General features: G+C 40.0%; 1 protein-coding gene and 2 pseudogenes across 2 annotated transcripts; all 3 read right to left on the bottom strand.

Annotated features, from left to right (window-relative positions):
* Positions 1 to 778: 778 nt before the first annotated feature.
* On the bottom strand, positions 779 to 11,793 carry LOC144520509 (V-type proton ATPase subunit d 1). Its single transcript, XM_078254264.1, has 8 exons — positions 11,580 to 11,793; positions 10,375 to 10,546; positions 5,289 to 5,467; positions 4,754 to 4,833; positions 3,775 to 3,852; positions 3,227 to 3,403; positions 2,913 to 2,990; positions 779 to 2,082 (listed from the first exon to the last, which is right to left on the bottom strand). The coding sequence occupies exons 1-8, from the start codon at positions 11,704 to 11,706 to the stop codon at positions 1,921 to 1,923; spliced, it is 1,053 nt and encodes a 350-aa protein (XP_078110390.1). The 5' UTR covers positions 11,707 to 11,793; the 3' UTR covers positions 779 to 1,920.
* A 1,942-nt stretch (positions 11,794 to 13,735) lies between these two features.
* LOC144520486 (protein NLRC3-like) lies at positions 13,736 to 21,345 on the bottom strand (annotated as a pseudogene). The gene is made up of 7 exons (XR_013502231.1): positions 21,216 to 21,345; positions 20,405 to 20,627; positions 18,423 to 20,135; positions 18,206 to 18,376; positions 17,791 to 17,965; positions 17,621 to 17,667; positions 13,736 to 15,196 (listed from the first exon to the last, which is right to left on the bottom strand). The product of XR_013502231.1 is annotated as a protein NLRC3-like (transcript).
* Positions 21,346 to 22,815: 1,470 nt separating this feature from the next.
* LOC144523333 (NLR family CARD domain-containing protein 3-like) lies at positions 22,816 to 24,112 on the bottom strand (annotated as a pseudogene).
* Between the last annotated feature and the right edge of the window lie 256 nt (positions 24,113 to 24,368).

The following is a 24,368-nucleotide window of genomic DNA, read 5'->3' on the forward strand; positions in this document are numbered from 1 at the left end:
ATTACGTTTTTTTGCAAACGGCATTTGTCTTTACAACATTGGTGATGCGGAGCATTTCAGTAAAGCCGCTGTAGCAAAGCGCCGTCAGAAGAGTGTGACTCGCTCTGAAACTGGTTTTAAACGTTTTTAAAAGGAGGATTGCAGGAGAATGATGTAAAAGCTTTGAAATAAAAGATTATGAATTATAATGCTGTTAATGATGGTGCTGCAGCCTCAGAATGGGATTAGTAGGCGTAGTACTTTTTCGTCCGCAGAAATGAAACAGATTATAGGTTCAATACCATTTCACCAGTAATATTAGGCTATCCTTATGATTAAATTGATTGTGGTGGTGAACCTACTCTGAGTTGATTGAACCAACTCATATCAGCTGTTCTGAAACCGAAAACTCAGAGTTTCCCATCTCAGGGTAAGTCAACTCAGACATCAGGGTTAGACTCAGAGTTTGTTAAACCTTCTACCTGAAATAGGGCCCTGGAGTGATGTTTGTTTGTTTGTTTGTTTGTTAGACATTTGACCATCCGCAGCGTACTGCTCGTCTTTAACATAGCAAAGCAAAAACCTGACTGTATTTTAACAACTGGCAATTATAAAACCTTACTCTTCAGTCATATACAGGTGTCCATGTGCATATTGTACACAAATAAATATATATATATATAATTTCTATATATACTGCTGAACCCTGTCTCCATTTCCTACATCTGTCACTAACACATCAAACTAGTGATATTATTTCAAAGCCATTTGATAGGTCTTTAAAATGTCTCCAGATCTGTGTTAGTGCAGTGTAGTCTTTATTTTTTGTCACATTTACAGTACACATTTCACAAGTAAGAAACATCAAAACAGAAATAAATCATTTTTTTTACAGCATGAAAAAAAAAAAAAAAAATCATATAGTTATCTTTAAATATCTATATATATTCGTATAGTTTGAACATTAAGTCTGTCATATACTCACAAGATTTCACCTCATTCTAGTACGCTCATTTACAGAGACTCAAAGAGTTCACAGAGGAACGGGGACGGCGAAGACTGGAAGCTCCTTTTCAGCTGCGGTGTTTTAAATACCTAACAACGATCTAGTTAAGACAGCAAATCAGGTGGGGGCTCACACACTTCACTCGTTAGTTTTTTTGGGGGAAGAAAACACAGAAAATGACCAGACATGCCAACAAAACCTAGCACTAAAACAGAAATAAATACAGGTTATATAGAACATGGTGGACCTGACGCTGAGCAGAGGAATGTTTCCATGACTGGCTGGAGTTCTGCGGTCGTGTTAATATCAGATTTGCAACGTTGACTTTTCTTTTTTTTTTTTTACTGTTTTTGGCGATAAATCCAAAACGTAATCCAAACGCTGCACCTTTAAGCATTTAATGCGCCTGATGATTACCGCGACCTCAACAAGATGGTTGCTGTTTGATGAGCTGGGAGTTCGAGGGAAAGTAAAACCGAGGCGTTTCAGTTCTGGTTGGCTGGAGGGTTAATTCCTGGACTGAGTAAATTGCAAATTATTCTTCTGGTGTGTTTTGTCAGTCGATGTGTCAGGTGGACACGTCGGCTTTGCATGCTGCAAAAAACAACATACTGAGCAGTGAAAATTTGCACAATCAGAGCTGAGTGTTTGAAAGTCAAATGAGTTGCCTCCAGCTGATTAAAACAAGCACCAGCCACCGGGCTCGTGTCGTTCTTTTACAGCTTAAAAACTCTGCATTTAAGTTGAACGTGTGTTTTACGCTGTAAGCAATAATGAGCCGGGCTGGACCTTCTATTACAACACCTGCGAGTGAAGAATGTAGAAAATTTAGCATCAAACCATCAGAATCTTTAACACCGAGGTGGGACTGGAGACACTGCTCGAGACATAAGACTGAATGACATGAGGATAGGGGGGGGGGGGAAAGAGGGGGCTCAAAAGATAGGAATGTAGTTGTCGATCTTGGCGCGGTGCCGCTGTGCGATGCACTCGGCGATCCACACGATGTTCCTGCACTCCTGCTCCTTCAGCTTGACGTAGGCGTAGAAGACACTGAAGTGGAACTGGTTGAGGAAGGCCAGCTTGTTCAGCTTCACCTGCAAGGAGGAAGGGGGAGAGGGAAAGAAGGACAGGAAAAGACAGAGACGGATGAGTGTACAGACATCACCAAACAAAAAAATGGCAAGCAACCTCCTAATATGGGCTTATATTAGCTTTTTGCAGATATAAATCATGTCTGCCAATATGACATTGCAGTACAGAAATGACAAAATAGGTCTGAAGAAATTCATTCACAGAGCTATTTTTTCATGGAATAATCTCCCAAGTAACATATGTTTTATCAAAGGAAAGTAAAGCTTTAAAAAGAAACTTAAATCTCACCTTCACCTAATTTTTTTTATCTTGAGGTTTTATAAACCCATGTGTCATGTTGTGTAATATAGTGTAATGTATTTCTTTTCTTTTTTAAATTTTTTTTTTTAGATGTCTTTGGTTGTTTCCTTGTTATTTTGTTTTATACTTGTTAGAGTTTATGTTTCTTTTCTTTTCCTTTATATGTCATGAAATGTTTTAATATTGTCTGATTGAATGTTGTTTTGGACCCCAGGAAGATTAGCTGGTCATCTAGACGTCAGCTAATGGACATCCTTATAATAAACTTAAGCTCCAGTCTAGGGACATTTAAAGTGTGAGTGATGACAGAGAAGGTTAGGAGCAACACAAGGCTGTCATATTCAAGGACAGCCACAAAGCATCTGTTACCACATCTACCACATTGCTTTTGAAAAGTTTCCAGTGGACATTGAAACTATGATGCAATCGTGACCGAGTGCAGCTGTATATGTGTGGTTATGAGGCATAAGAGAGAGAGGTGCTTCTCCACTTGGAAGTCAGTGTACTGTATGTCTGCTCATCGGTGTGTCACCTCATGCTCAAAGAAACGGTCCTCCAGTGTTTTGTCGCCTGGGTTGCTGCCGGCACCCTCGAACAGCAGCTTGTACTCCTGAGGACAAGAGGCAAAGTTCAGACATATTGACAGTGATAGTGATTAACAGCAACAGACACCAACAGAAGAATCAACAATCTTTTAACAATCTCTACAGACACACTGGCTGCCTTAACTTTGTATACAAAAACCAGAGGGATTGGTATAAAAAAAACAACGACAAGTTGTCAATTGTTAAATTTTATATTTCAAAGCTGAGGGGACCTCAGCAGACCAAAGGCTTTTGGACTTACAGGATAGAAATCAGCGATGGCCTTGACCTGCTCGTAGTCATCTGCCCGGGCCAGCTGAGCAAGGCCTTCTGGGTAAAGCTTGCCGCAGTGGGGGAAGAGCTTGGCGCGGTCCTCCTTGGACAGCTCCGTGCCGAACGAGTTGATGGTGATGATGAAGGCTCTCCTGTCTGCCTCGAACTGCAGCAGAGACGGGAAGGTCAGCGGAGCAACAAGTGACAGACTGAGCTGATACTTTCACCCAGGTCAGTTTAATAATATAATAAATCCATATAGTTAATGCAATACCCTATACAACTTTGTTGACACATGGCATTTTTGTTGGCTACAAAATGAAAACACCAGTGGCCCGTAGGTGACAAACTTGATCCCTTTTCTTAAGCAGAGAACCAGTGGAGACATCAGTGAAGGTCCATATCTGCTCCATAGCAGAACTTCCTGCTGGCGTTTCAGATTTTAATTCAGACATAAGTCCTGACTAAGTCCGATTGAGTGTGTGTATGTGTGTGTTCGCGTTTGTTTTCTCCCTGTAAAACAGAGCAGAGACCCACCTCCAGAATAGGACACATGGTGTCAGCCGTGGTTCCTCCGAGGGTGGAGCAGAACTTATAGAAAGCTTCCAGGTAAGCCTAAGAGGGCAGTTGGGTCAAAATGTAAATTGAGGTAACCAATAAATAAACAAATACATAAACAAAATCATTCCAGTTATTTAAAATGTTATTAGTTTAAGAAAAATCATCATCATTGTATCAATTTAGAACAAAACTAATCTTAATGTATATTGTCTTTTACATCACTTTTTTCACATTAAAAAGGAACACGGCGACTTATTGGGACTTTATCTTATTCCCTGTATCCCCCAGAGTTAGACAAGTCCTTACATACCCTTCTCATCTCCGTGCGTGTCGTAACTCTGTCTGACGCACCCACCGCTAGCCTAGCTTAGCACAGATCCTGGAGGTAACCGGTTCCAACTAGCCTACTGCTCCCAATAAGTGACAAAATAACGCCAACATTTTCCGATTTACATGTTGTGATTTGGGCTAAGCTAGGCTAGCGGTGGGAGTGTCAGGCAGTTACAACACGCACGGAGATGAGAAGGGTATGTATGGACTTATCTAACTCTGGGGGATACGGTCAATAAGCTAAAGTCCCAATAAGTCGCTGTGTTCCTTTAAGACTTTCACTGAGAGTGATGTTCTCTTTTTCAGGAACGCCCTGATGACACTCACATTCAGTACAACCGCAGTCTGATCGGCTACTGAGCAGCCAGTCTGGGGAATAGAACCAACGACTTCCAGACACAAGCTCGTTTCTCTAACCTTTAGGCCACCACTGCCCCAAACTGCTAAAATATTCAACAAAGTATCCACAATCCTTGAGTTGTTGTTGATATCTTCTTATTTTACATCTTTTGTTTTAATTTTACTAACCAATTGCTGTTGTTTCAGTTCATACTACCTTTTAGTCTGTAAACTCTCACATTAGTATGTTTATAATTTCTACGATCATAACTACAATATGCTTTACCTTGTAAAGTGTGTTACGAATTATTTCAATGTTCATCTCATCCAAATCCTGTTCAGATATGCAGTCCTGGAAGAAAGCAGCTGAAAAGAAACGAGAAAGAATTTACATCGAACCGACAGAAAGGAAATCTTGGATGTTTTGTAAGCTTTGGCGCCATCTGCTGTTCTGCAAGAGACATTACGATTAAGTTGTCACACCCTCTTTGCCGATTATCTTAGATAGATAGAGATAGATACTTTATTCATCCCGAGGGAAATTTTAGGCATCCAGTAGCTTAGACAACCATAACACAACAAACACACGTATATCTCACATACATAAAATCACTCACATACATTTAAAGAGTTAACAATTTATGAAGTGATTCCAAAGGTCTGGTATGGACTGAACATGTGGTGCAATGACCATGATAAGGTGCTATGGTAGAGTGTGTGCAATGGTGGTAGTGCAAAAGTGAACAGTGCAGGGATTGAACAGTGCAATAGCTTATTATTACATATTAACTATGACTATGAAAAGACAGGGAGGTACGCACCCAGGGGCGTGTCCACCAGGATGGCGTTGTAGAGCTCGGCGGGGGTCTGAGCGATGTTGACCGCCTCCATCTGCTCGAAGCTGCCCAGCGGGTGACACTTTGGCACCAGCTCAGAGATGGCCCGCTGGTGGAGGGTGCCGGTGATCAGCAGGATGACGTTATCAATCATATAGCTGTACCTGCAGACACAAGGTGGGTGGAGAGAGGTTGTAGCAGGATCACTGTGAGCAGACTTTTGGCTTTTTTTCTGTTAAAAATCATCATATATGTTGTATAGCAATTTTTAGCACATTAATAGTACATAGTATAAGGCTAGCGTCTTCAACGTTTTTAAGCAAAGGACCCCTCAGCTGATAAAGAGATTGAGCAGGGACCCCTCCCTCCATCTTTAACCATATATGAAATTGAGTTGCAAATTAAACTGGGCCTACAATAGTGTGTAGGGCGGCCTAAAGCCTTTATACTGTACCTTATTTATGGTGCACAGAATACTAAGCTATTAAAATAATAATTGTTAAAATATTCACATGTATAAATCAGGTTTTAATGTTGACATGTGGCACAGTGACTCATTAAGCTTAACTGTGTGCTACGTTATGGCTATCTACCTAGAGGCTAGTAAGCCTATCATCAATGTTGTGTAAATTCCAAAAAAGATTTCTTTAAAAAATATTATGTTGGATTCATGGTAATGTACAGTATATTTTCAGACATATACTGTATCATTTTGAACTATCTAACAATAATTTGGAGGCCCCTCTGCAGCACCTCTGAGGACCCCTTAGGGGTCGCGGACCCCCTGTTGAAGATCTCTGCTATAAGGTATATTTTCCAATACCTGCTAACTGTTATGAAAGCATACCATAACGTGTTACATTCATTTCAAGGCTTCCATGGTCTGAGTCAATTATAGTACAGAATAAAAACAACCCAGTGAAACAGGAACTCTAGGAACATTTAGTCCCCTTTATCTCAGTCGCATCGTAATGCATTCATGGCCAAGAACAACTTTCAAATAGGGCTGTTCGATTATGGCAAAATCGAAAATCACAATTATTTTTGGTCAATATTAAAATAACGACTATTTTTACAATTTCTCATTTACCTTTGGAAAGACGTTGCATTAAGAAACAAATACACCTTGAACTGTACATTTCCTTATAATACTTTCCTGTTTTAACTTAAGACGAGGAGTTTACTTGCAAAACGTAAAGTGCAAAATAATTGTTTTTCTTTTGAGCTCAAATCAAAATCGCGATAAAAATTTGATTAATTGCATAGCCCTACTTTCAAAATTGTCCCTGCTGTTGGTTCATTTAAGGACACTAAATGACTGCTGGACAGCTAAATAAATTGCAATACAAGAAACAAATGATTTGAATGGCATTTATCTAAGCTTTTGTCTTCCGAGTTTGTTTTTTTTCCAAAAAAGAAAAAAAGATAACGCCTGCACACTTGCTTCATGGCACAAAAGACGTTTCAATCCTACTCAGATCTTCGTAGGGCCAAGACTGTTTTTTTTTTTTCCAACAACATAAGTCATCAATGGTTTTGTATTACAGCAAATGACCATCAGTTCTCAGATGTCAACGCATACTTGAACGCACCAATGAGTTTCCATCCAACAGCCCCTGCATACAGCTGTACTACCACAAGATAACGTTACTTTGACAGAGAAAAGAAAGGTGAATATTCACTGTTATGGTATAGCAACCTCAAACAAGTTTCTCCAAGATAGATAGCGGGTTAAACTGGGATTTCCCCTTCATCCTGGATGATTTAAGCCTTGACTCGGTTTCACGAAAGCAGAAGCACCTAAGTTACCATGGAGATTTATTCTGTACAGCTAGCCTGCTCCTGACCAGGCTAACAGCCAGGATTTATTAATCCTGGAGCCTTTTCTGTTCACTCAGCAGTGGTTTTACCCTATTGTTATCAGCCTGCATTAACATGTAATGTAACACATGTACATATTGCTTAGAACTGCACAATATATCTTTTTTTATCATCATTGTGATATCAACTGGCGCAATATACTTATCGCGAAAGGCTGCGACATATCGCGATAGACACTCAGAGATTTTTTTGTGTTTAGTTGAAAGAACATAGCAGTAGAAAACTGCTTTTTAAAATGTTACCGTCGTTCTTTTTTTAGTGCTGCCTTTTATGTTTAATTCAATGTTCACTTTGTTCAATAAAATGTTAGAAATGATTTCCTTTCGTTTGTTTCAAAATCAACAAGCAATTTCTTGTATTTTAGAAGAATACTGAAAGCAGCAGAAATGCAGAACTGAGTACACTTTAATATCTGTTTAGTTATCGCAAGTAATATCATTATCGCGATATTCAACAACGATGTCGCATATTTTCCTCATATCGTGCAGCCCTAATGTTGCTGTTCAGTTAAATACTATTATTAACATTGTTATTATTTTAACATTGTGACCATTATTATAAAAATGATTGACGTGATAGTCGTTACTACATGTGTGTTTCTATAATGGTATTAACAGTGGCTGACTGGTCAGAGACCAATAGATCTTTTTAGATGATTTATTTATTTTTCTATTCTTTAACCCTTCTGTTGTCCTCGGGTCAAATTTGACCCTTTTTTGAAAAATTTTCTATATCAGAAATTTGGGTTTCTTTCAACCAAGTTGTCAAAATAAATAATGTGGATAGTTCCCTACAACGCTCTTCTCAGGTTAAATAAACGATCAGTTCACTACTTTCATTGAATTTGGGTGTTTTATTCAATTTTATAGCATTTGAAATTCTTTTTATAAAAGAACGTTGAAAAAAAAGTGACACAAATGTCAGAAAAAGTTTCAAAAATGCCAAAATGTCCCATAAAAAAGCGAAGAAAAGTACAGACAGAAACATCGGAAAAAGTGACATAAAAAAAAATTTCGAAAAAAGCTTCAAAACCGTCGGGAAAATGTGACTAAATAATGTCGAAAAAAGTGACAAAACCATCGGGACCAAAACTTTAAATTTTGACCCAGAAAAACTAAAAGTTGCACGGTCGACGGGAAGACAACACAAGGTTTAACAATAAAGGATCATGTATTTTACTCATGTGCTTTTTATTTGCAATTCTTAGCACACAATTTGTGTTCTCTCCAGTAAACTGGGACTATAATTTGAGAGGACTGTACAATTATAAAACATATCCCAATTGTACAATCCTCCTTAATTATAGTCTTAGTTCACCTCAATGGTTTTTGACCTTATGTTTTGCTCGGGGGAAATAACAGATGAATACCCTGCTACGGTCATGTTTACAGTGTGCATTGAGTTTATCACTTAATTATCTTCATAGTTTCTAGATTTTGGAGTCCAATTTTTCAGCGTCTTTCTTTTCTATGTCCACATATACAAGGAAGCAAAGAATATTTGGGAAGAAGCAAACTCACTATAATAAAACAGCTAGAAATTGTGTGGCAGACAATAGTGAACGGACTGAATGATTGATATATATATATATATATATATATATATATATATATATATATATATATATATATATATATATATATATATATATGAACCACTTCTCTTAACTGAAACCATTCTGCTCACTTTTAATCCAAAATATACAACTGTTAATGTGTGCAAATCATTAATAGCCAAACTCCTTGAATGTTAGAATTATTACAGTTCAGAGTCGTGGTCACATAATGTCTTTTTTTAGGCTACTTACACATTCAGTCGGTCTGCGATTGTTTGAAACGTTTTCTCTCGCCGTTTCATCACAGCTGCAGTGTTTCTTACAAATAATGGGTTTCACTTCATCAAACTTCCTTCCTAGTCGCTCCTCCTCAGCCTGGCTTGGCCGTCGCGAAACACACCAAGCCAGGATGCACAGATTAGACTAGATCAAGCCTTCAGTTACACTGGATTTATAAATTCTGCTTTTGTGAAACAGCCCCCTGGTTGTCATGTGTACTGAAACAAACCTAAACCAGTGGCTGTCTTGTTGGTTAATAAATAAGCTGGAAAACATATGGTATGCTTTGGAAAATGGTCCTCAGTTATGTGAAGTGTGTGTGACTTGTAGTTAATGGGCACCTATAAGACACTTTCACAAGAGTCATTTTATCAACATTAAAAATCAAAAGTTGTTTTATCCACCAATTTCTCTCAGCAAGGCGAAAACTACTTCACAGAATGCATGATAACCATATTGAATAAGAATATGATGCTATGCAAGAGAACATACTGTGAAAAGTAAATTTACTGCAACTTTAAAGCTACATGAGATGACTTTTACAATGCTATGGTCAGGGTGTGATTTGCCGGAGGGGGGATGCGTGGAATTTCCCCCTTTCTAGTCTACATAGCTCTGCTGAATTATTTCTATACCCGGTGGGGACTAAATGTATGCCCCCCCTCAAAGTGATCAATGCTACTTCACCAATTTACCATTATATACCTAAAATAGAAGTATTTTAAACTCAGTAAAGCGCTGTAACGAGAACAGTCTACAGTGCCACAGAACGATAAAATCCGAGCGGCAGCTGCTGGTTGTATTTAACCGCTACAGAGCTCCAGGACGCCGGCTACCAGCAGCAGTTGTTGTTTAGCCGCCAATAGGTGACTGTGAGCCGGCTGCAGGCACCACCAGATGACGGTCTTTTCAGGGGCCGTGGTAGTGGAGTTTAGCCAGAAAAAGTGATGCGTCATGCGGCGATGACAGTTAAGTTTAGGCACCAAAACGACTAGTAAATTTTAGGAAAAATATTGTGGTTAAAAAACTCCAGAGGAATGAACGCGCGTTTCCTGGGTAAAAGTATTTTGTTTTCGCTGCAAAGTGAACTCCGCTCACCGGTTTGAAAGTGACACCACGTTGTGCTATTTGAAATTATTTTCCATTGCATATTAAAGTTCATAAATAGGTGTTTTGGCATGCCTGGCCCTGTGGCACTATATCTATGGTATTGGAAGGGGGATTCAATTCTTCTTCTTGGATTCAATGTTTTGTTGTGCATGATCAAAACAACTCGCCGCTTTTTTTCAAAAAATCGCACCCTGGTTATAGTTCAAGAAGTTAGGAGTTATTTCAACACGACAGCTTTCTACTTACGTGATGAAGTCCATGAAGCTGGCCAGCGGCTCGTACGACTGGTTCCTCATGTGGCGAAACTCCACCACCATCTTCTCCTTCAGCTTGTCATCGATAACGGACACAGTGAGAGGAGACGCCTCGTTTGCCAGGAAGCTGCCATAGTCTGTACTCTGCAGGTGGAGCTTCAGATCTGCAGGGGAGACACGGGCGGATTAGAAAGCCTTGTTGTGATTGGTGGTAATAAGTGTGAAAAAAAAGAAAAAAAATCAAGCTGCAAGACCAGTAATGAATCCTGAAATTCCCCTGCTCAACATCCATCTCAGAACATTACTGTTAGAACCATACCACTATGTTTGCATGTTTTAGCAAATTCTGTACACTTTATAGCTGCTGACCAGTCTTTAAAGCATACTGCAGTATTTTTGCAGGACATAAGGAGTATGTAAAGTAATTAAAATATACTCCACCTTTAAAAGCTGCAGTAATAAACACATTAATACATCAATAATTATGATCCACGAATATTTGATTGTGAAATGGGCAATTGTGCATAACGAGTGCTTTAACTTTTGGTATATTTTGATTATTTTTGTGCTTTGACTAAGGGAGGAAGCAGGACTTGTATTTTGTTTTAACATATATAGATAGTATGGCTACTTTTACTTCGATTCTTCCACCAGTGCAGGATTGTGAAGTAACGTTTAACAACATCAGTGAACATTTCCTCTCAGTTATGTTGATGTGTGACAGAAAAACGGTCGGAATCAGTTTAATCGTTAATGACCATAATAAACTGCGGGAGTGTCATTAGAGCCATGACACCTGCCATTTTGTCAACGCTATAGTGTCTAAAGTAACAGTGTAAAATCTCTTCCTACTGTAATTTCACTTCCTCTAAGAAAGCCCATCATTGATCAATAGACAGCTATATTTGCTTAGCTTGGGTTAGCATTATGTTAGCTAGCTAGGATTTAGAGTATAGCAAGCTTAAAATAACAAATATCAAATACGATTTCACAGTTAATCCGTGTAAATTGCCTTTGTAAAGCTTGACGACTACCACTAAGTGCCAATAATACAACATGGAGTGTCGGATAGTATGATAAAAAGCAACATTATAGTTAAACCGAGCTAACTAGCTTTGAGTCTGACAGCTTGCGTTAGCTTGAATTAGCCCTGTGCGGCTAGCTATTAGCCGTTAGCTAGCATCTGGTTTAACTCACCTTCCAGGGTCTCACACTGAACAAGGTTTAAATAATCCGCCTGGGACAGTATACCAGCTTTAAATCCTCTGACTAGCCCCTCCAGGTAGCCGTTGTCCACGTTAAAATATAGCTCGGAGAAAGGCATCCTGTCTGACCGTCAGATCCGACTCTCTCTGCAGCTGGTGGAGAACAGTCAGAGTCCCGGTTGTTAGCGTTAGCATCAGCTGACTGAACCATGTGACCATCATCTGACCGGTCATTCGTGTGTGTGTGTGTGTGTGTGTGTGTGTGTGTGTGTGTGTGTGTGTGTGTGTGTGTGTGTGTGTGTGTGTGTGTGTGTGTGTGTGTGTGTGTGTGTGCGTGTGTGCGTGTGTGTGCTGCAGTAGGGTACTAAAACTAAAAGTGCTCATTTTGCAGAATGGCCCATTTCAGAGTAATGCATCTAAGAACGTGTATTCTAATTATTGATACATATTGATTAGGCTATGTTTAGGCAACATCACCTTAAAAGCTGGTTATGAAGGAGCTCATTTTGAGTAGACTACTTTATATAGGCTACTGGGCAGTGGTGGAATGTAACTAAATACATTTACTCAGTACAAATTCAAGGTACTATGTGAGTTTTTTGAATTTCCTGCAACTTTATACATGTATTCCACTTCACTTCAGAGGTAGCCTACATATTGCATTTTTTTCTCCACTACATTTGTCTGACAGCTTTAGTTACTTTTCAGATGACAGTTTTTCATCCCCTTCTTGACCAATGAAAACCATTTATCTCTAGATGTGATGATTTTGAATGTTTGTGATAAACTAAGAGGAAGGAAGTGTTTCTTTATGTGTTGAGAAAATTCTCTTCTTAAGCTAAATGTCTTTAAAAAGCCTCTTGGATTAACTGGAAAATGCATCATCACAAAACTGAAAACAGGGCTGTTTTTTAGGTTCTCACAGGACAGCAACTTACACATTAATTCAGCAACAATAGCAATCCAGAAACATCAGATATAATAGGAAAACACTGACAATGAATATTTTACTCCACAAATGAATACTTTTACTTTTTGAGGACATCGCAGATGCTGGCTGTGTAAAACACCAAAGACAAAAGAAGATTCTGGAAGACAGCCTGTGATTGGTCGACACACTCGCACAACTGCATTCTAGGAGTCAATATGGCTAACAGTAAAATTACATAGATAGTATATAGAATGGACCAACAGATCCTGTTTCTCTGGACGGAGACCAGTGAAGGATATTAGAAGCACTTTTCCGGTGATGGCTGAGCGTTACTGCGCAGCCTCCAACTGAGAGAGACGACGTAAATGTGACGTGAGCAACCTGTCTGAAAGTTGTAAGTCTTCTGGTAGCTGTGCCAAGACAAATCTCAATCATTCTCAATCTTGGAGAGACGACGTAAATGTGATGTGAGCAACCTGTCTGAAAGTTGTAAGTCTTCTGGTAGCTGTGCCAAGACAAATCTCAATCATTCTCAATCTTGGAGAGACGACGTAAATGTGATGTGAGCAACCTGTCTGAAAGTTGTAAGTCTTCTGGTAGCTGTGCCAAGAGAAATCTCAATCATTCCCAATCTTGCAGAGACGGAGAGCGTAGGTATATGTAAGGAGATAACATAGGCACAGGCTAATTATTGCTAACTAAAATGCTAGTTAACATTAGTAATTAAACTTAAACAGTTAATGTAAGTCGAAACTGCCTGCAAGTTTCTCCTGTACTATACTGTAATTCCTCTACTATGCAACAGTAAGTCGCGTGGTTATGACACAATCGTTAGCCTATTTTTACAAAAACGTCTACTACGGAGCCATAACATGAGATACAAGGTAATGGAGCATTTTATACATTGTCGTGTTTCTTTAGAAATAAACAACGGACAAATAAAGTCTTTAAACACTTCAGATGTAAAGTTATTCACTGTCAAAGTGACATCAAAATGAATGGCAGTCAATGGAATGCTAACAGCGGGTGAGTGCTTGTTAGCATCAAAATGGCGCCATAGGAGCTATGGGTTGTTGACAGACGTTTACCCCCTTGTAAAATTATACCTTTTCATGCAAAAAGATGAATAAATAACAGTTCTGTTGTGGATTCATGATTCTGGAATTATTGTAAAACCCTCTGAAAAGACAGTAAAGCTCTAGACCCGATTACAAAGCTTCTGAAATAATAATAATAGCTTTATTTAATATAGCACCTTTTACAGACAAAGTCACAAAGTACTTCAAAAGAAAGAAAATGTTGAAAAAAAAATAAGACCCAATAACAGTAAAATGAAGGAGCAAAAAGAAATAAAACTTAAAAACAAACAAAATTACAAACATGAGACAAAAGCCAGTTTAAATAGGAAGGCCTAGGATCAAATAGAAGACCACTTTAGAAAGGCTAAGCTGTTAGCTTTCATGCTAAACAATTAGAATGATGCTAGCTTGAAGCATGCGGATATATCGAACATTACGTATCTAGATTTATAGATTCAGAATTTTCGATTTATTAGAAAAAGACACTGTAATTCCAGGATGGATTAAAAATATTCTGGAAGGCCTATTGCACGGAAGACCTCGTTGAAACGGCACATTTCTCTGCTTTCAAACAAAAAAATAAAGTCTCTACACAGTATTGACCTGGAGACATTGAATATGACATAAAACTTGTAGCTTGCTGTCGTATTTGACTAATAGTTTAATGTTAATTATTAAATGAATTTATGTAAAGCTTATATTTTACGTTTTCAAAGACAAAAAACAAACATCCTGCACTGATTCTGTTTTTAATGAATCTCTCTTATTCACTTTTGTATCTTTGTTTAAGAGAAGTGTTTGTGTTGAGAGGTCTCTTTAGCTTATTTGCCATTTTTGCATTAGTTCCCTAATTAGTTCCCACAGCTAGCTTCCCCTATGAATCAGTATGTCTTCTTCAGCTACGTCTATCCGTCACTTGCTCTAACAGTCACTATTTCTACATTATTTCTACTTCTTAAGGTTCTGTCTTAAGTGCCCCAGTTTGGGAACCCCTTTTATACAAAGGAGGCAACATTCATTCTTCAAACTGTGACAGATAAACTGATGGTGAAAACCTTGACTCAGTCCCCAACTCACGCTTCATTCGACCAAACCCAAACACAGGGTAGAGGGGTTCAGTGAATGTGGAGTGGAAGGTGTGGAGGTGGATCTGTTTGCCCGAAGAGACGATGGAGGGGAGACAGTAAAAGGACACAGTGCCAGCAGCCCAGTCCAGATACACTGCTACTCTGTAGGAGTCAGAGGGCGGGAGTGTAGCTATGTCTGTTGGTGTGTTATTGTGCCAAGCAGTGTAACTCTTAGTGGTGCAAAGCAGACTCCAGGACTGATCGTTCCATCCAATACAGCAGACATCACTGTCTCCTTTCCTGTTGATTCCTCTGTATGTCACTCCTATATGAACCATTCCTTTGCACTGGGCCTCCCAGTAACAGCGCACATTCAGACCCTCGCTACACAACAGCTGTTTCCAGCTGTCAAATCTCTCCCGATGATCAGGATACGGCTGCTTTTCCTTTACCACCATTACTCGGCTGTTGCTTTCAGACACTAAGAGGTTTCTGTGTGCTGTGTCTGGGTCCAGTGAAAGCTGACAGAAATCTGAGGTAAGAAATAAGATACAAAAACACACTGTTACGTTGACTGCACCTTGCAACAACTACAGTACTGCAGCTTCCACCATGATTGAAAATGACGTTGGTTCAACGGAAACATCACTTGCTACTGATTGATACGGGCAAAATAAAATAACCTCTAATAATACCTCTTAACTGAACTTAAAACGGGGACACTTGTCTATTTTAACATTTAAATGCATCAATCTGGTGCACTTTGAAAATAAATTCAGAGGTTAGACTTGATTATTCTTATCTATGGATGGAAATATTTGTGATGTAGCCTGAACTATTTTGCACTTCAGAATTATAACCATGCACACACAGGTGGAATAGTTTTTTCTTCATATTTTTGCATTAATGTCACTAGGAAGCATACCAGTAGAAATATATATTCATATTTGTAAGTGGGATATATATAAGTAAGTGGGATTGTCTGGAATCTGGCAATATAATAACCATTATGGTGGGATACACTGGCTAAGCAATTTACAAAAATGTCTGTGCTGATATAAATAGTTTACATGAGAATACATGTAGAAATTTTGTTGCACTTTCAAAACCGGATTACCCGGGAACCGCTTGTTGTACCGTTGCGTGTTGAGTGAAGAGTTTGTGAGATATTTCACAGAGTAATGGGTGTGCAGAGATGTATGCAGAATGCAAATATGATAACATTTCATGTAAGTTCAATGTTAATTTTCTCGCAAGCCGTTTGTCACAGCAACTAGCGCTAATATCATTGGAAAGCTGTGATTCTGGTTGAGGTGGTTGTGTCAGACTCACGCCTTTGGCTGAGTCTCTATCGGTCAGAGAGAGAGCAGGAGTGCGGTTGTGAAGAAGTTGGTAATTTCATGGCGCAGATTAACACTTTTGCATGCACTATATCCGTGTCACATTCTCATTAGGGGCTGAGCCTCCCTAAAGGTCTGATCCTAGAATCACCCCTCCTGCTACTTCATACGTGTACTCCACTACACCTCAGAGGGAAATGTTGTAATGTTTACTGCACTACATTTATCTGACTGAAACAACTTTTGCTTTATTGCTTCACGCTAGGCTTGTTTATGCAACAGCTCATTGAGTATCGGATACAATTAAAACTATTGAGGAAATATTTTCCTTTGACATTGGTCCAGTATTAAACGAGATCGCTGCAGTCAGCAACGGCGTCACAAGCTACAATGTAAGTTCATAGGACAATTGTCCAGCTTGTTTACGTTCATAAAAGTGCTCGTTTTTCCACTGACAGATTCAGATTAATATTCTAAGTGTCTGACAATGTTATGGAAAGGATTTCTAAGGAGGTTGACCTTTCTGTTAAAGAATAAGATCCTTTTTTTAAACATAAAAAAGTCTGCGAAATTGCGTAAACTAAACCCACCAGACTCCATGTAAATAAACAGTAAATTTAGCATCATAAAATGGGCATTCTAAAACATCTCTGAGCTCTGAGCAGCGCTTGCTCTGGCTGTCTTGAGCCTGCGCGTGTAGGGTGCACGACTATACGTTTGGTCAATGTTTTGTTTCTTTCATTCCAATTTCGGGTCTGTCAGTCACAATGAAAACAGGGGACATTTCCTGGGACAGCTCCAGCCAGGGACAGGTCACCGAAACCAGGGACGTCTGGTCACCCTACTGCAGGACTTCCCAGCAGCCATTTTCAAGACCATCCATGTTAACACTGGCCCCATTCAGACCTGGAATTAGCATGCCGTGATCCGATCACAAGTGGACAGCTTTAAGTACAGGTGTGAATGCACCCAAGATGCACTGAGGACACATTAAGATCCTATCATTAGGCCACATTCGGAGGAGGTCTGGGCCGTGTGTACGCAAATATGTCCTGGGCCACAATGAAGGACGCATGACGCATGTTAATGCCAGGTCTTAACAGGGTCACTGACAGCATTGCAACTGCGCTGAAAGTAGGTGAATCATGACCCAATTTGAAAAGAAAATGACTGATGCTATCACAGGAGAGACTATATTATGTTAGTCTTCGCTGGTTTCATGACAAACTCATGAGGAAAATAAGACTTGAGAAAGTCACTATGCCCGGCCAAGAGATAGTCTGGCACACATCGCCCAGTTAAACTGGAAGTTTAATTTTACACTTCCGTTGTACAGATGAAACAGGCGAGATATAATGTGTTTATTAGTGAGCATTAGGCGTTGTTACAGTGGGCATATTATGTTTCCTTTGGACATAGCCAGTTGTCATGCTAAGCTAAGCTCTCTCCTGGCTGTAGCTTTATAATTAGGGTACTGACATAAGAGTGGTTGACCTTCACATTTAATTCTAGAAAACAAAGTAAATAACAGTATTTACGAAAATGTTCAACTATTTCTTAATGTATGATCTTTTTTACATGAGGATTTAGTAAATAATCAGAAAAGTTTGACTTACATCTGAGGGGTGATGAGTTTAGACGACGCTTTCCACAATGATCAATCCTGTGGAAGAGTTAGAGAATTGTGAATGAGAGAGAAAGACAAATGAACACAGACACTAACACGTGCACACATATACAACTGGTGTAATGTACTGTATCTGTAAAATTATATAATCTATTCTACTTGAGAGTTTCCAGTTTCCAGTGTGGGTCATCTAGTCCATCACACAGCAGTGTCACTCCTGAGTCTCCTGGATGGTTGAAGCTCAGGTCCAGCTCTCTCAGGTGGGAGGGGTTGCACTTCAGAGCTGAGTGTCAAATCAGCACAGCCTTTCTCTGTGACCAGACAGCCTGACAGGCTGCACACATACACAAAGCTTCATGTTTGATTGACACCCTCATTAGTCAATCATTTTGATGCAAGTTACATTATTTGTTAAACTGAGGGGTTCACAGGCTCAGCTCACTTTATTGTCTTATGCTACATATTGACCAAATGGAAAACGGACTCCTAAGGAGGTCAGATAACTTTACTGGTGAATAATGTTGATTATAAATGATTAATCTATTTAAAAGTTAATCTATCCACAAATACTGACCAGAGACTTTCCAGTTTACAGTGTAGACTTCTAAGTCCACATGAGAGCACCTTCACTCCTGTATCCTGCAGGTCATTGTTACTCAGGTCCAGCTCTCTCAGAGAGTTCTTGGAGGTGAGAACTGAGGCCAGAGCTTCAGCGCTTTTAGATGAGAGGTTACAGCTGCTTAATCTGAAGAAGAAATAGTAGTTTGAGTAGTTTCCATATGTACACCTACAGAGCTGTTTTGGATGCTTTGACCACTGGCAGCAGCCGCAGAAAACCCTGCTCGGAAGCAAAGAATTTCCTTAGGTCAAACATGTCTAGATATTTTTTAGATGACAGTAAGATGAAGACAAGCTCTGACCACTGAGAAGGAGAGAGTTTGTTTCTAAAGGAACTTCCTGATCTCAGGCGAGGTTGATGCTCTTCTCTGGAGAAGGATTTTCCCTGATCTTCTTCTTGATGTACTGCACTAGCATCTCTTTGACCTCTTGTTTACTTCCTGTCGTTTTCAGGCCTTGAAGGAGAGTCTGATTGGTCTCCAGTGAAAGGCCCAGGAGGAAACGGACAAACAAGTCCAGGTGTCCATTTGGACTCGCTAAAGCCTTGTTTACTTCACTCTGGTAGAGGTGTTTCAAGTTTGATTGCCCTCTTCTTCTCAGTTTATCAATGCCAGTGTTGATGAATGTCAGATAGACATAGAGTGCAGCCAGAAACTCTTGAACGCTCAGATGGACAAAGCAGAACACCTTGTCCTTGTTCAGCCAACGCTCCTCTCTGAAGATCTCTGTAAGTAGTCCTGAGTAGACGGAGGCAGATTTTATGTCAATGCCACACTCTTTCAGGTCTGCTTCATAGAAGATCAGATTTCCTTTCTCCAGCTGCTCAAAAGACAGTTTTCCGAGAGTGAGAATGGTTTTCTTGGTCTCTGTGTTCCAGACTGGATATGTCGCTGCACTGCTGTGATACTTTACATTCCCCTGTTTGGTCTGAACCACCAGGAAGTGGATGTACATCTCAGTCAGGGTCTTGGGCAGCTCTGCTCTCTCAGTGGTTTTCATCACATGGTCCAGAACTGTTGCAGTGATCCAGCAGAAGACTGGAATGCAGCACATGATGCGAAGGCTTCGTGATGCCTCGATGTGGGAGATGATTATTCCGGCCTGCTCTTCATCGCTGAATCTCTTCCTGAAGTACTCCTCCTTCTGTGGGTCACTGAAGCCTCTCACCTCTGTCACCATGTCAACACACTCAGGAGGGATCTGACTGGTTGCTGCAGGTCGTGTAGTTAACCAGAGGCGAGCAGACGGAAGCAGTTTACCTCTAATGAGGTTTGTCAGCAGCACTTCGACTGAAGTTGACTCTGTAACATCAGTCAGGATCTCATTGTTGTGGAAGTTAAGAGGAAGTTGACACTCATCCAGACCGTCAAAGATGAACACAACCTGGAACTTCTCAAACCTACAGATTCCTGCTTCTTTGGTTTCGGTAAAGACGTGATGAAGAAGTTCCACCAAGCTGTACTTTTTTGCTTTCAGCAAATTGAGCTCTCGGAAAGTGAATGGAAAGATAAACTGTATACTGTGGTTGGCTTTGTCTTCAGCCCAGTCCAGGATGTACTTCTGCGTTAAGACTGTTTTCCCAATGCCAGCCACTCCCTTTGTCACCAGAGTTCTGACTGGTTCATCTTTTCCAGGTCTCGGTTTAAATATATCCTCACTTCTGATTGTTGTTTCTGAACTTATCGGCTTCTGGGATGCTGCCTCTATCTGTCTGACCTCATGTTGTTCATTGACCTCGCCACTCTCTCCCTCTTTGATGTAGAGTTCTGTGTAGCTCCGACTCAGAAGTGTTGGGTTTCCTGCTCTGGCAATCCCCTCGAACAAACACTGAAACGTGTCCTTCATTTTAGACTTTAGTTTACGTTGGCAAATCGCAGCAAGAGTTTCTGAGGAAGTAATAGATAACATCAGTAAATGGATTTTGCAGTAAATTTGTGAAATGAGAACACCTTTTGATGAATGGATGCATTTCTCAACGCTCTTGTTCTGCTTATCACAAATTACCCTAATTTGAAATAATGATGCTTAATAAAAACATTATTCAGGAATCCAACCCCACATTAACAACCTTACATTTTGAACAACTTGTTTATACTTTAGGCTAATGTTGGTTCATATTATCAGAAGGGGTATCTAAGTCATAAAAGCATCTTACTGCTTTGCAGGGAGTCAGCCAGCTACTCCTGCTTCATGTTCCTCAGGAAGTTCAGTGTGAGCTTCACAAATGTGTCTCTGTTGCTGCTTCTCTGCTCTTCTTCTTCATCTTCCATGACTTCATCGTCTTCATTCAGCCCCTCCAAGTGTTCTGAACTTTCCAAAACTTTTTTGAACTTCTTTAGCTCGTTCTTCATAAAAGTCACAATGTTCTCTTCAAGAAGCTAGAAAATAACAGTGTATCATTAAAAAATGTTCTCATAATGATGAAAACAAAGAACATCATATCCATCAGGCTTTGATGAAAGCAGATTCATCTAAAAACTGAAACATGAGTCTTTTGACCTAAATTTGTAGATTATCACACATTATTATGTATTGTTTCTTGATTGAAGCAAATTTAAATTGCTGTTTATGACATGAAATGGATTTTGTGTCCAAAATAGTTATTGCAGGTACAACCTTATTTTTCATGTGACACTTGCAACTGCTATAAAACTTGTCACACTTTTGGATCACAGCCAGTGCAAGTACAATAACTGACTGCTATGACCAAGGTGTGATCAAACAGGTTTGAATGTGTGGAACTTTCCAGACAGTACATCTGAAGAAGGCTTTGAGTGAGTGCCAAAACAGGCACAGACAGCTTGCTTGCCTTTGAATTTGTACTTGAATCTGTACAATATTGATCTTGAAAGTGATCAAGATAGAAATCACATAATTTATTTTCACTAATGCACATACATGTTCAAAGGATTCAATTTAATTCATTGTTTGCACCATATGATGTGAAAAGTTTTACATTTCCATACCATGAAAATGGAGTCCAGGTTCTGCTGATGCTTCTGGACAGGACGAACACTGAGAACCTCTGACCTCTTCCGGTGAGCTCTGTAGACCCAGAAAACAAGAGACCAATTCACACAGAAACACACACATACATGTGGACATCTGTTTCTGGTTTAAAATATATATATATATATATATATATATATATATATATATATATATATATATAAATATATATATAGATATAGAACAGTTTACATTTCACACACACACACACACACACACACACCAACCATGAAATTTAATTTCAAGTCAAGTACCTTTACATAGCTCTTATATAAATGGTTCACATCGTGGAAACCAGTTTTTGTCCCCAGGTACGATGTGAATCCCCATAATGTGACTGTGTCACTAAGTGATAAATAGGAACACACACAGTATTGCATTCTGCAGAATTTTGAATATCTGCAACCTATCTACCTGCACTTACAAATAGTGTCCAAATCAAATGTCCAAATCATTACAAAGCATGCATTATCATTACCCACTCAGCCTTGGTGGGTAATGGGCCAGAGCGGCACTGCCCATTTTACTCACTGGCCCATCCAGCCCAAGCTTGATCAAAATACGTTTTGTTATGAAAAATATTCAAAAGTATGTAAAAAAATAAATAGTAACAGAACTAACTGTGTGTGTGTTTAATGTGTCTTCTCTTCTGATTAAAACAATACGGTTTATACCATAGAATAAGGATCAAACAATTAGGAAGCCTTCTTGGTTGTTCTATGGTAACAACAGGCAGAGCTCTCGGGCATTTCTTAATGTATGATCTTTTTTACATGAGGATTTAGTAAATAATCAGAAAAGTTTGACTTACATCTGAGGGTGATGAGTTTAGGCGACGCTTTCCACAATGATCAATCCTGTGGAAGGAGTTAGAGAATTGTGAATGAGAGAGAAAGACAAATGAACACTGACTACGTGCACACATATACAACTGGTGTAATGTACTGTATCTGTAGAAATCATATAATCTATTCTACTTGAGAGTTTCCAGTTTCCAGTGTGGGTCATCTAGTCCATCACACAGCAGTGTCCTCCTGAGTCTCTGGATGGTTGAAGCTCAGGTCCAGCTCTCTCAGGTGGGAGGGGTTGCACTTCAGAGCTGAGTGTCAAATCAGCACAGCCTTTCTCTGTGACCAGACAGCCTGACAGGCTGCACACATACACAAAGCTTCATGTTTGATTGGCACCCTCATTAGTCAATCATTTTTATTTTGAAGTTACATTATTTGTTAAACTGAGGGGTTCACAGGCTCAGCTCAGCTTTGTTGTCTTATGCTACATATTGACCAAATGGAAACGGACTCCTAAGGAGGTCAGATAACTTTACTGGTGAATAATGTTGATTATAAATGATTAATCTATTTAAAGAGTTAATCTATCCAGCAAATACTGACCAGAGACTTTCAGTTTACAGTGTAGACTTCTAAGTCCACATGAGAGCACCTTCACTCCTGTATCCTGCAGGTTATTGTTACTCAGGTCCAGCTCTCTCAGAGAGTTTCTTGGAGAGTGAGAACTGAGGCTAGAACTTCAGCAGACTTTTAGATGAGAAGGTTACAGCCACTTAATCTAAAGAAGAAATAGTGGTTTGAGTAGTTTCCATGTACACCTACAGAGCTGTTTTGGATGCTTTGACCACTGGCAGCCGCCGCAGAAAACCCTCCTCGGAAGCAAAGAATTTCCTTAGGTCAAACACGTCTAGATATTTTTTAGATGACAGTAAGATGAGAGACAAGCGCTGACCACTGAGAAGGAGAGAGTTTGTTTCAAAAGGAACTTCCTGATCTCAGGTAGTGTTGGATCTCCTTCTCTAGAGATGGTCATTCAGCTCATTCAGACAGTGAACAGGGTTGATGCTCTTCTCTGGAGAAGAGTTTTCCCTGATCTTCTTCTTGATGTACTGAACTAGCATCTCTTTGACCTCTTGTTTTACTTCCTGTGTTTTCAGGCCTCGAAGGAGAGTCTGATTGGTCTCCAGTGAAAGGCCCAGGAGGAAACGGACAAACAAGTCAGGTGTCCATTTGGACTCGCTAAAGCCTTGTTTACTTCACTCTGGTAGAGGTGTTTCAAGTTTGATTGCCCTCTTCTTCTCAGTTTATCAATGCCAGTGTTGATGAATGTCAGATAGACATAGAGTGCAGCCAGAAACTCTTGAGCGCTCAGATGGACAAAGCAGAACACCTTGTCCTTGTTCAGCCACGCTCCTCTCTGAAGATCTCTGTAAGTAGTCCTGAGTAGACGGAGGCAGGTTCATGTCAATGCCACACTCTTTCTGGTCTGCTTCATAGAAGATCAGATTTCCTTTCTCCAGCTGCTCAAAAGCCAGTTTTCGAGAGTGAGAATGGTTTTCTTGGTCTCTGTGTTCCAGACTGGATATGTCGCTGCACTGTCTGTGATACTTTGCATTCCCCTGTTTGGTCTGAACCACCAGGAAGTGGATGTACATCTCAGTCAGGGTCTTGGGCAGCTCTGCTCTCTCAGTGGTTTTCATCACATGGTCCAGAATCTGTTGCAGTGATCCAGCAGAAGACTGGAATGCAGCACATGATGCGAAGGCTTCGTGATGCCTCGATGTGGGAGATGATTATTCCGGCCTGCTCTTCATCGCTGAATCTCTTCCTGAAAGTACTCCTCCTTCTGTGGGTCACTGAAGCCCTCTCACCTCTGTCACCATGTCCAGCACACTCAGGAAGGGATCTGACTGGTTGCTGCAGGTCGTGTAGTTAACCAGAGCGAGCAGACGGAAGCAGTTTACCTCTATGAGGTTTGTCAGCAGCACTTCGACTGAAGTCGACTCTGTAACATCAGTCAGGATCTCGTTGTTGTGGAAGTTAAGAGGAAGTTTGACACTCATCCAGACCGTCAAAGATGAACACAACCTGGAACTTCTCAAACCTACAGATTCCTGCTTCTTTGGTTTCGGTAAAGACGTGATGAAGAAGTTCCACCAAGCTGTACTTTTTTGCTTTCAGCAAATTGAGCTCTCGGAAAGTGAATGGAAAGATAAACTGTATACTGTGGTTGGCTTTGTCTTCAGCCCAGTCCAGGATGTACTTCTGCGTTAAGACTGTTTTCCCAATGCCAGCCACTCCCTTTGTCACCAGAGTTCT

The sequence above is a fragment of the Sander vitreus genome, chromosome 1 (assembly GCF_031162955.1).
Source record: "Sander vitreus isolate 19-12246 chromosome 1, sanVit1, whole genome shotgun sequence".
Taxonomy (NCBI): Eukaryota; Metazoa; Chordata; class Actinopteri; order Perciformes; family Percidae; genus Sander; species Sander vitreus.

Bases quoted from the DNA above. Each gene is read 5' to 3' on its own strand.
- LOC144520509 (XM_078254264.1), bottom strand. From the start codon at position 11,706: ATGCCTTTCTCCGAGCTATATTTTAACGTGGACAACGGCTACCTGGAG. The intron at 10,547-11,579 runs GTGAGTTAAACC...TCTCCCCTGCAG, and splicing joins TCAGTGTGAGACCCTGGAAG to ATCTGAAGCTCCACCTGCAG. The intron at 3,404-3,774 runs GTGGGTCTCTGC...TCTCTGCTGCAG, and splicing joins CCATGTGTCCTATTCTGGAG to TTCGAGGCAGACAGGAGAGC.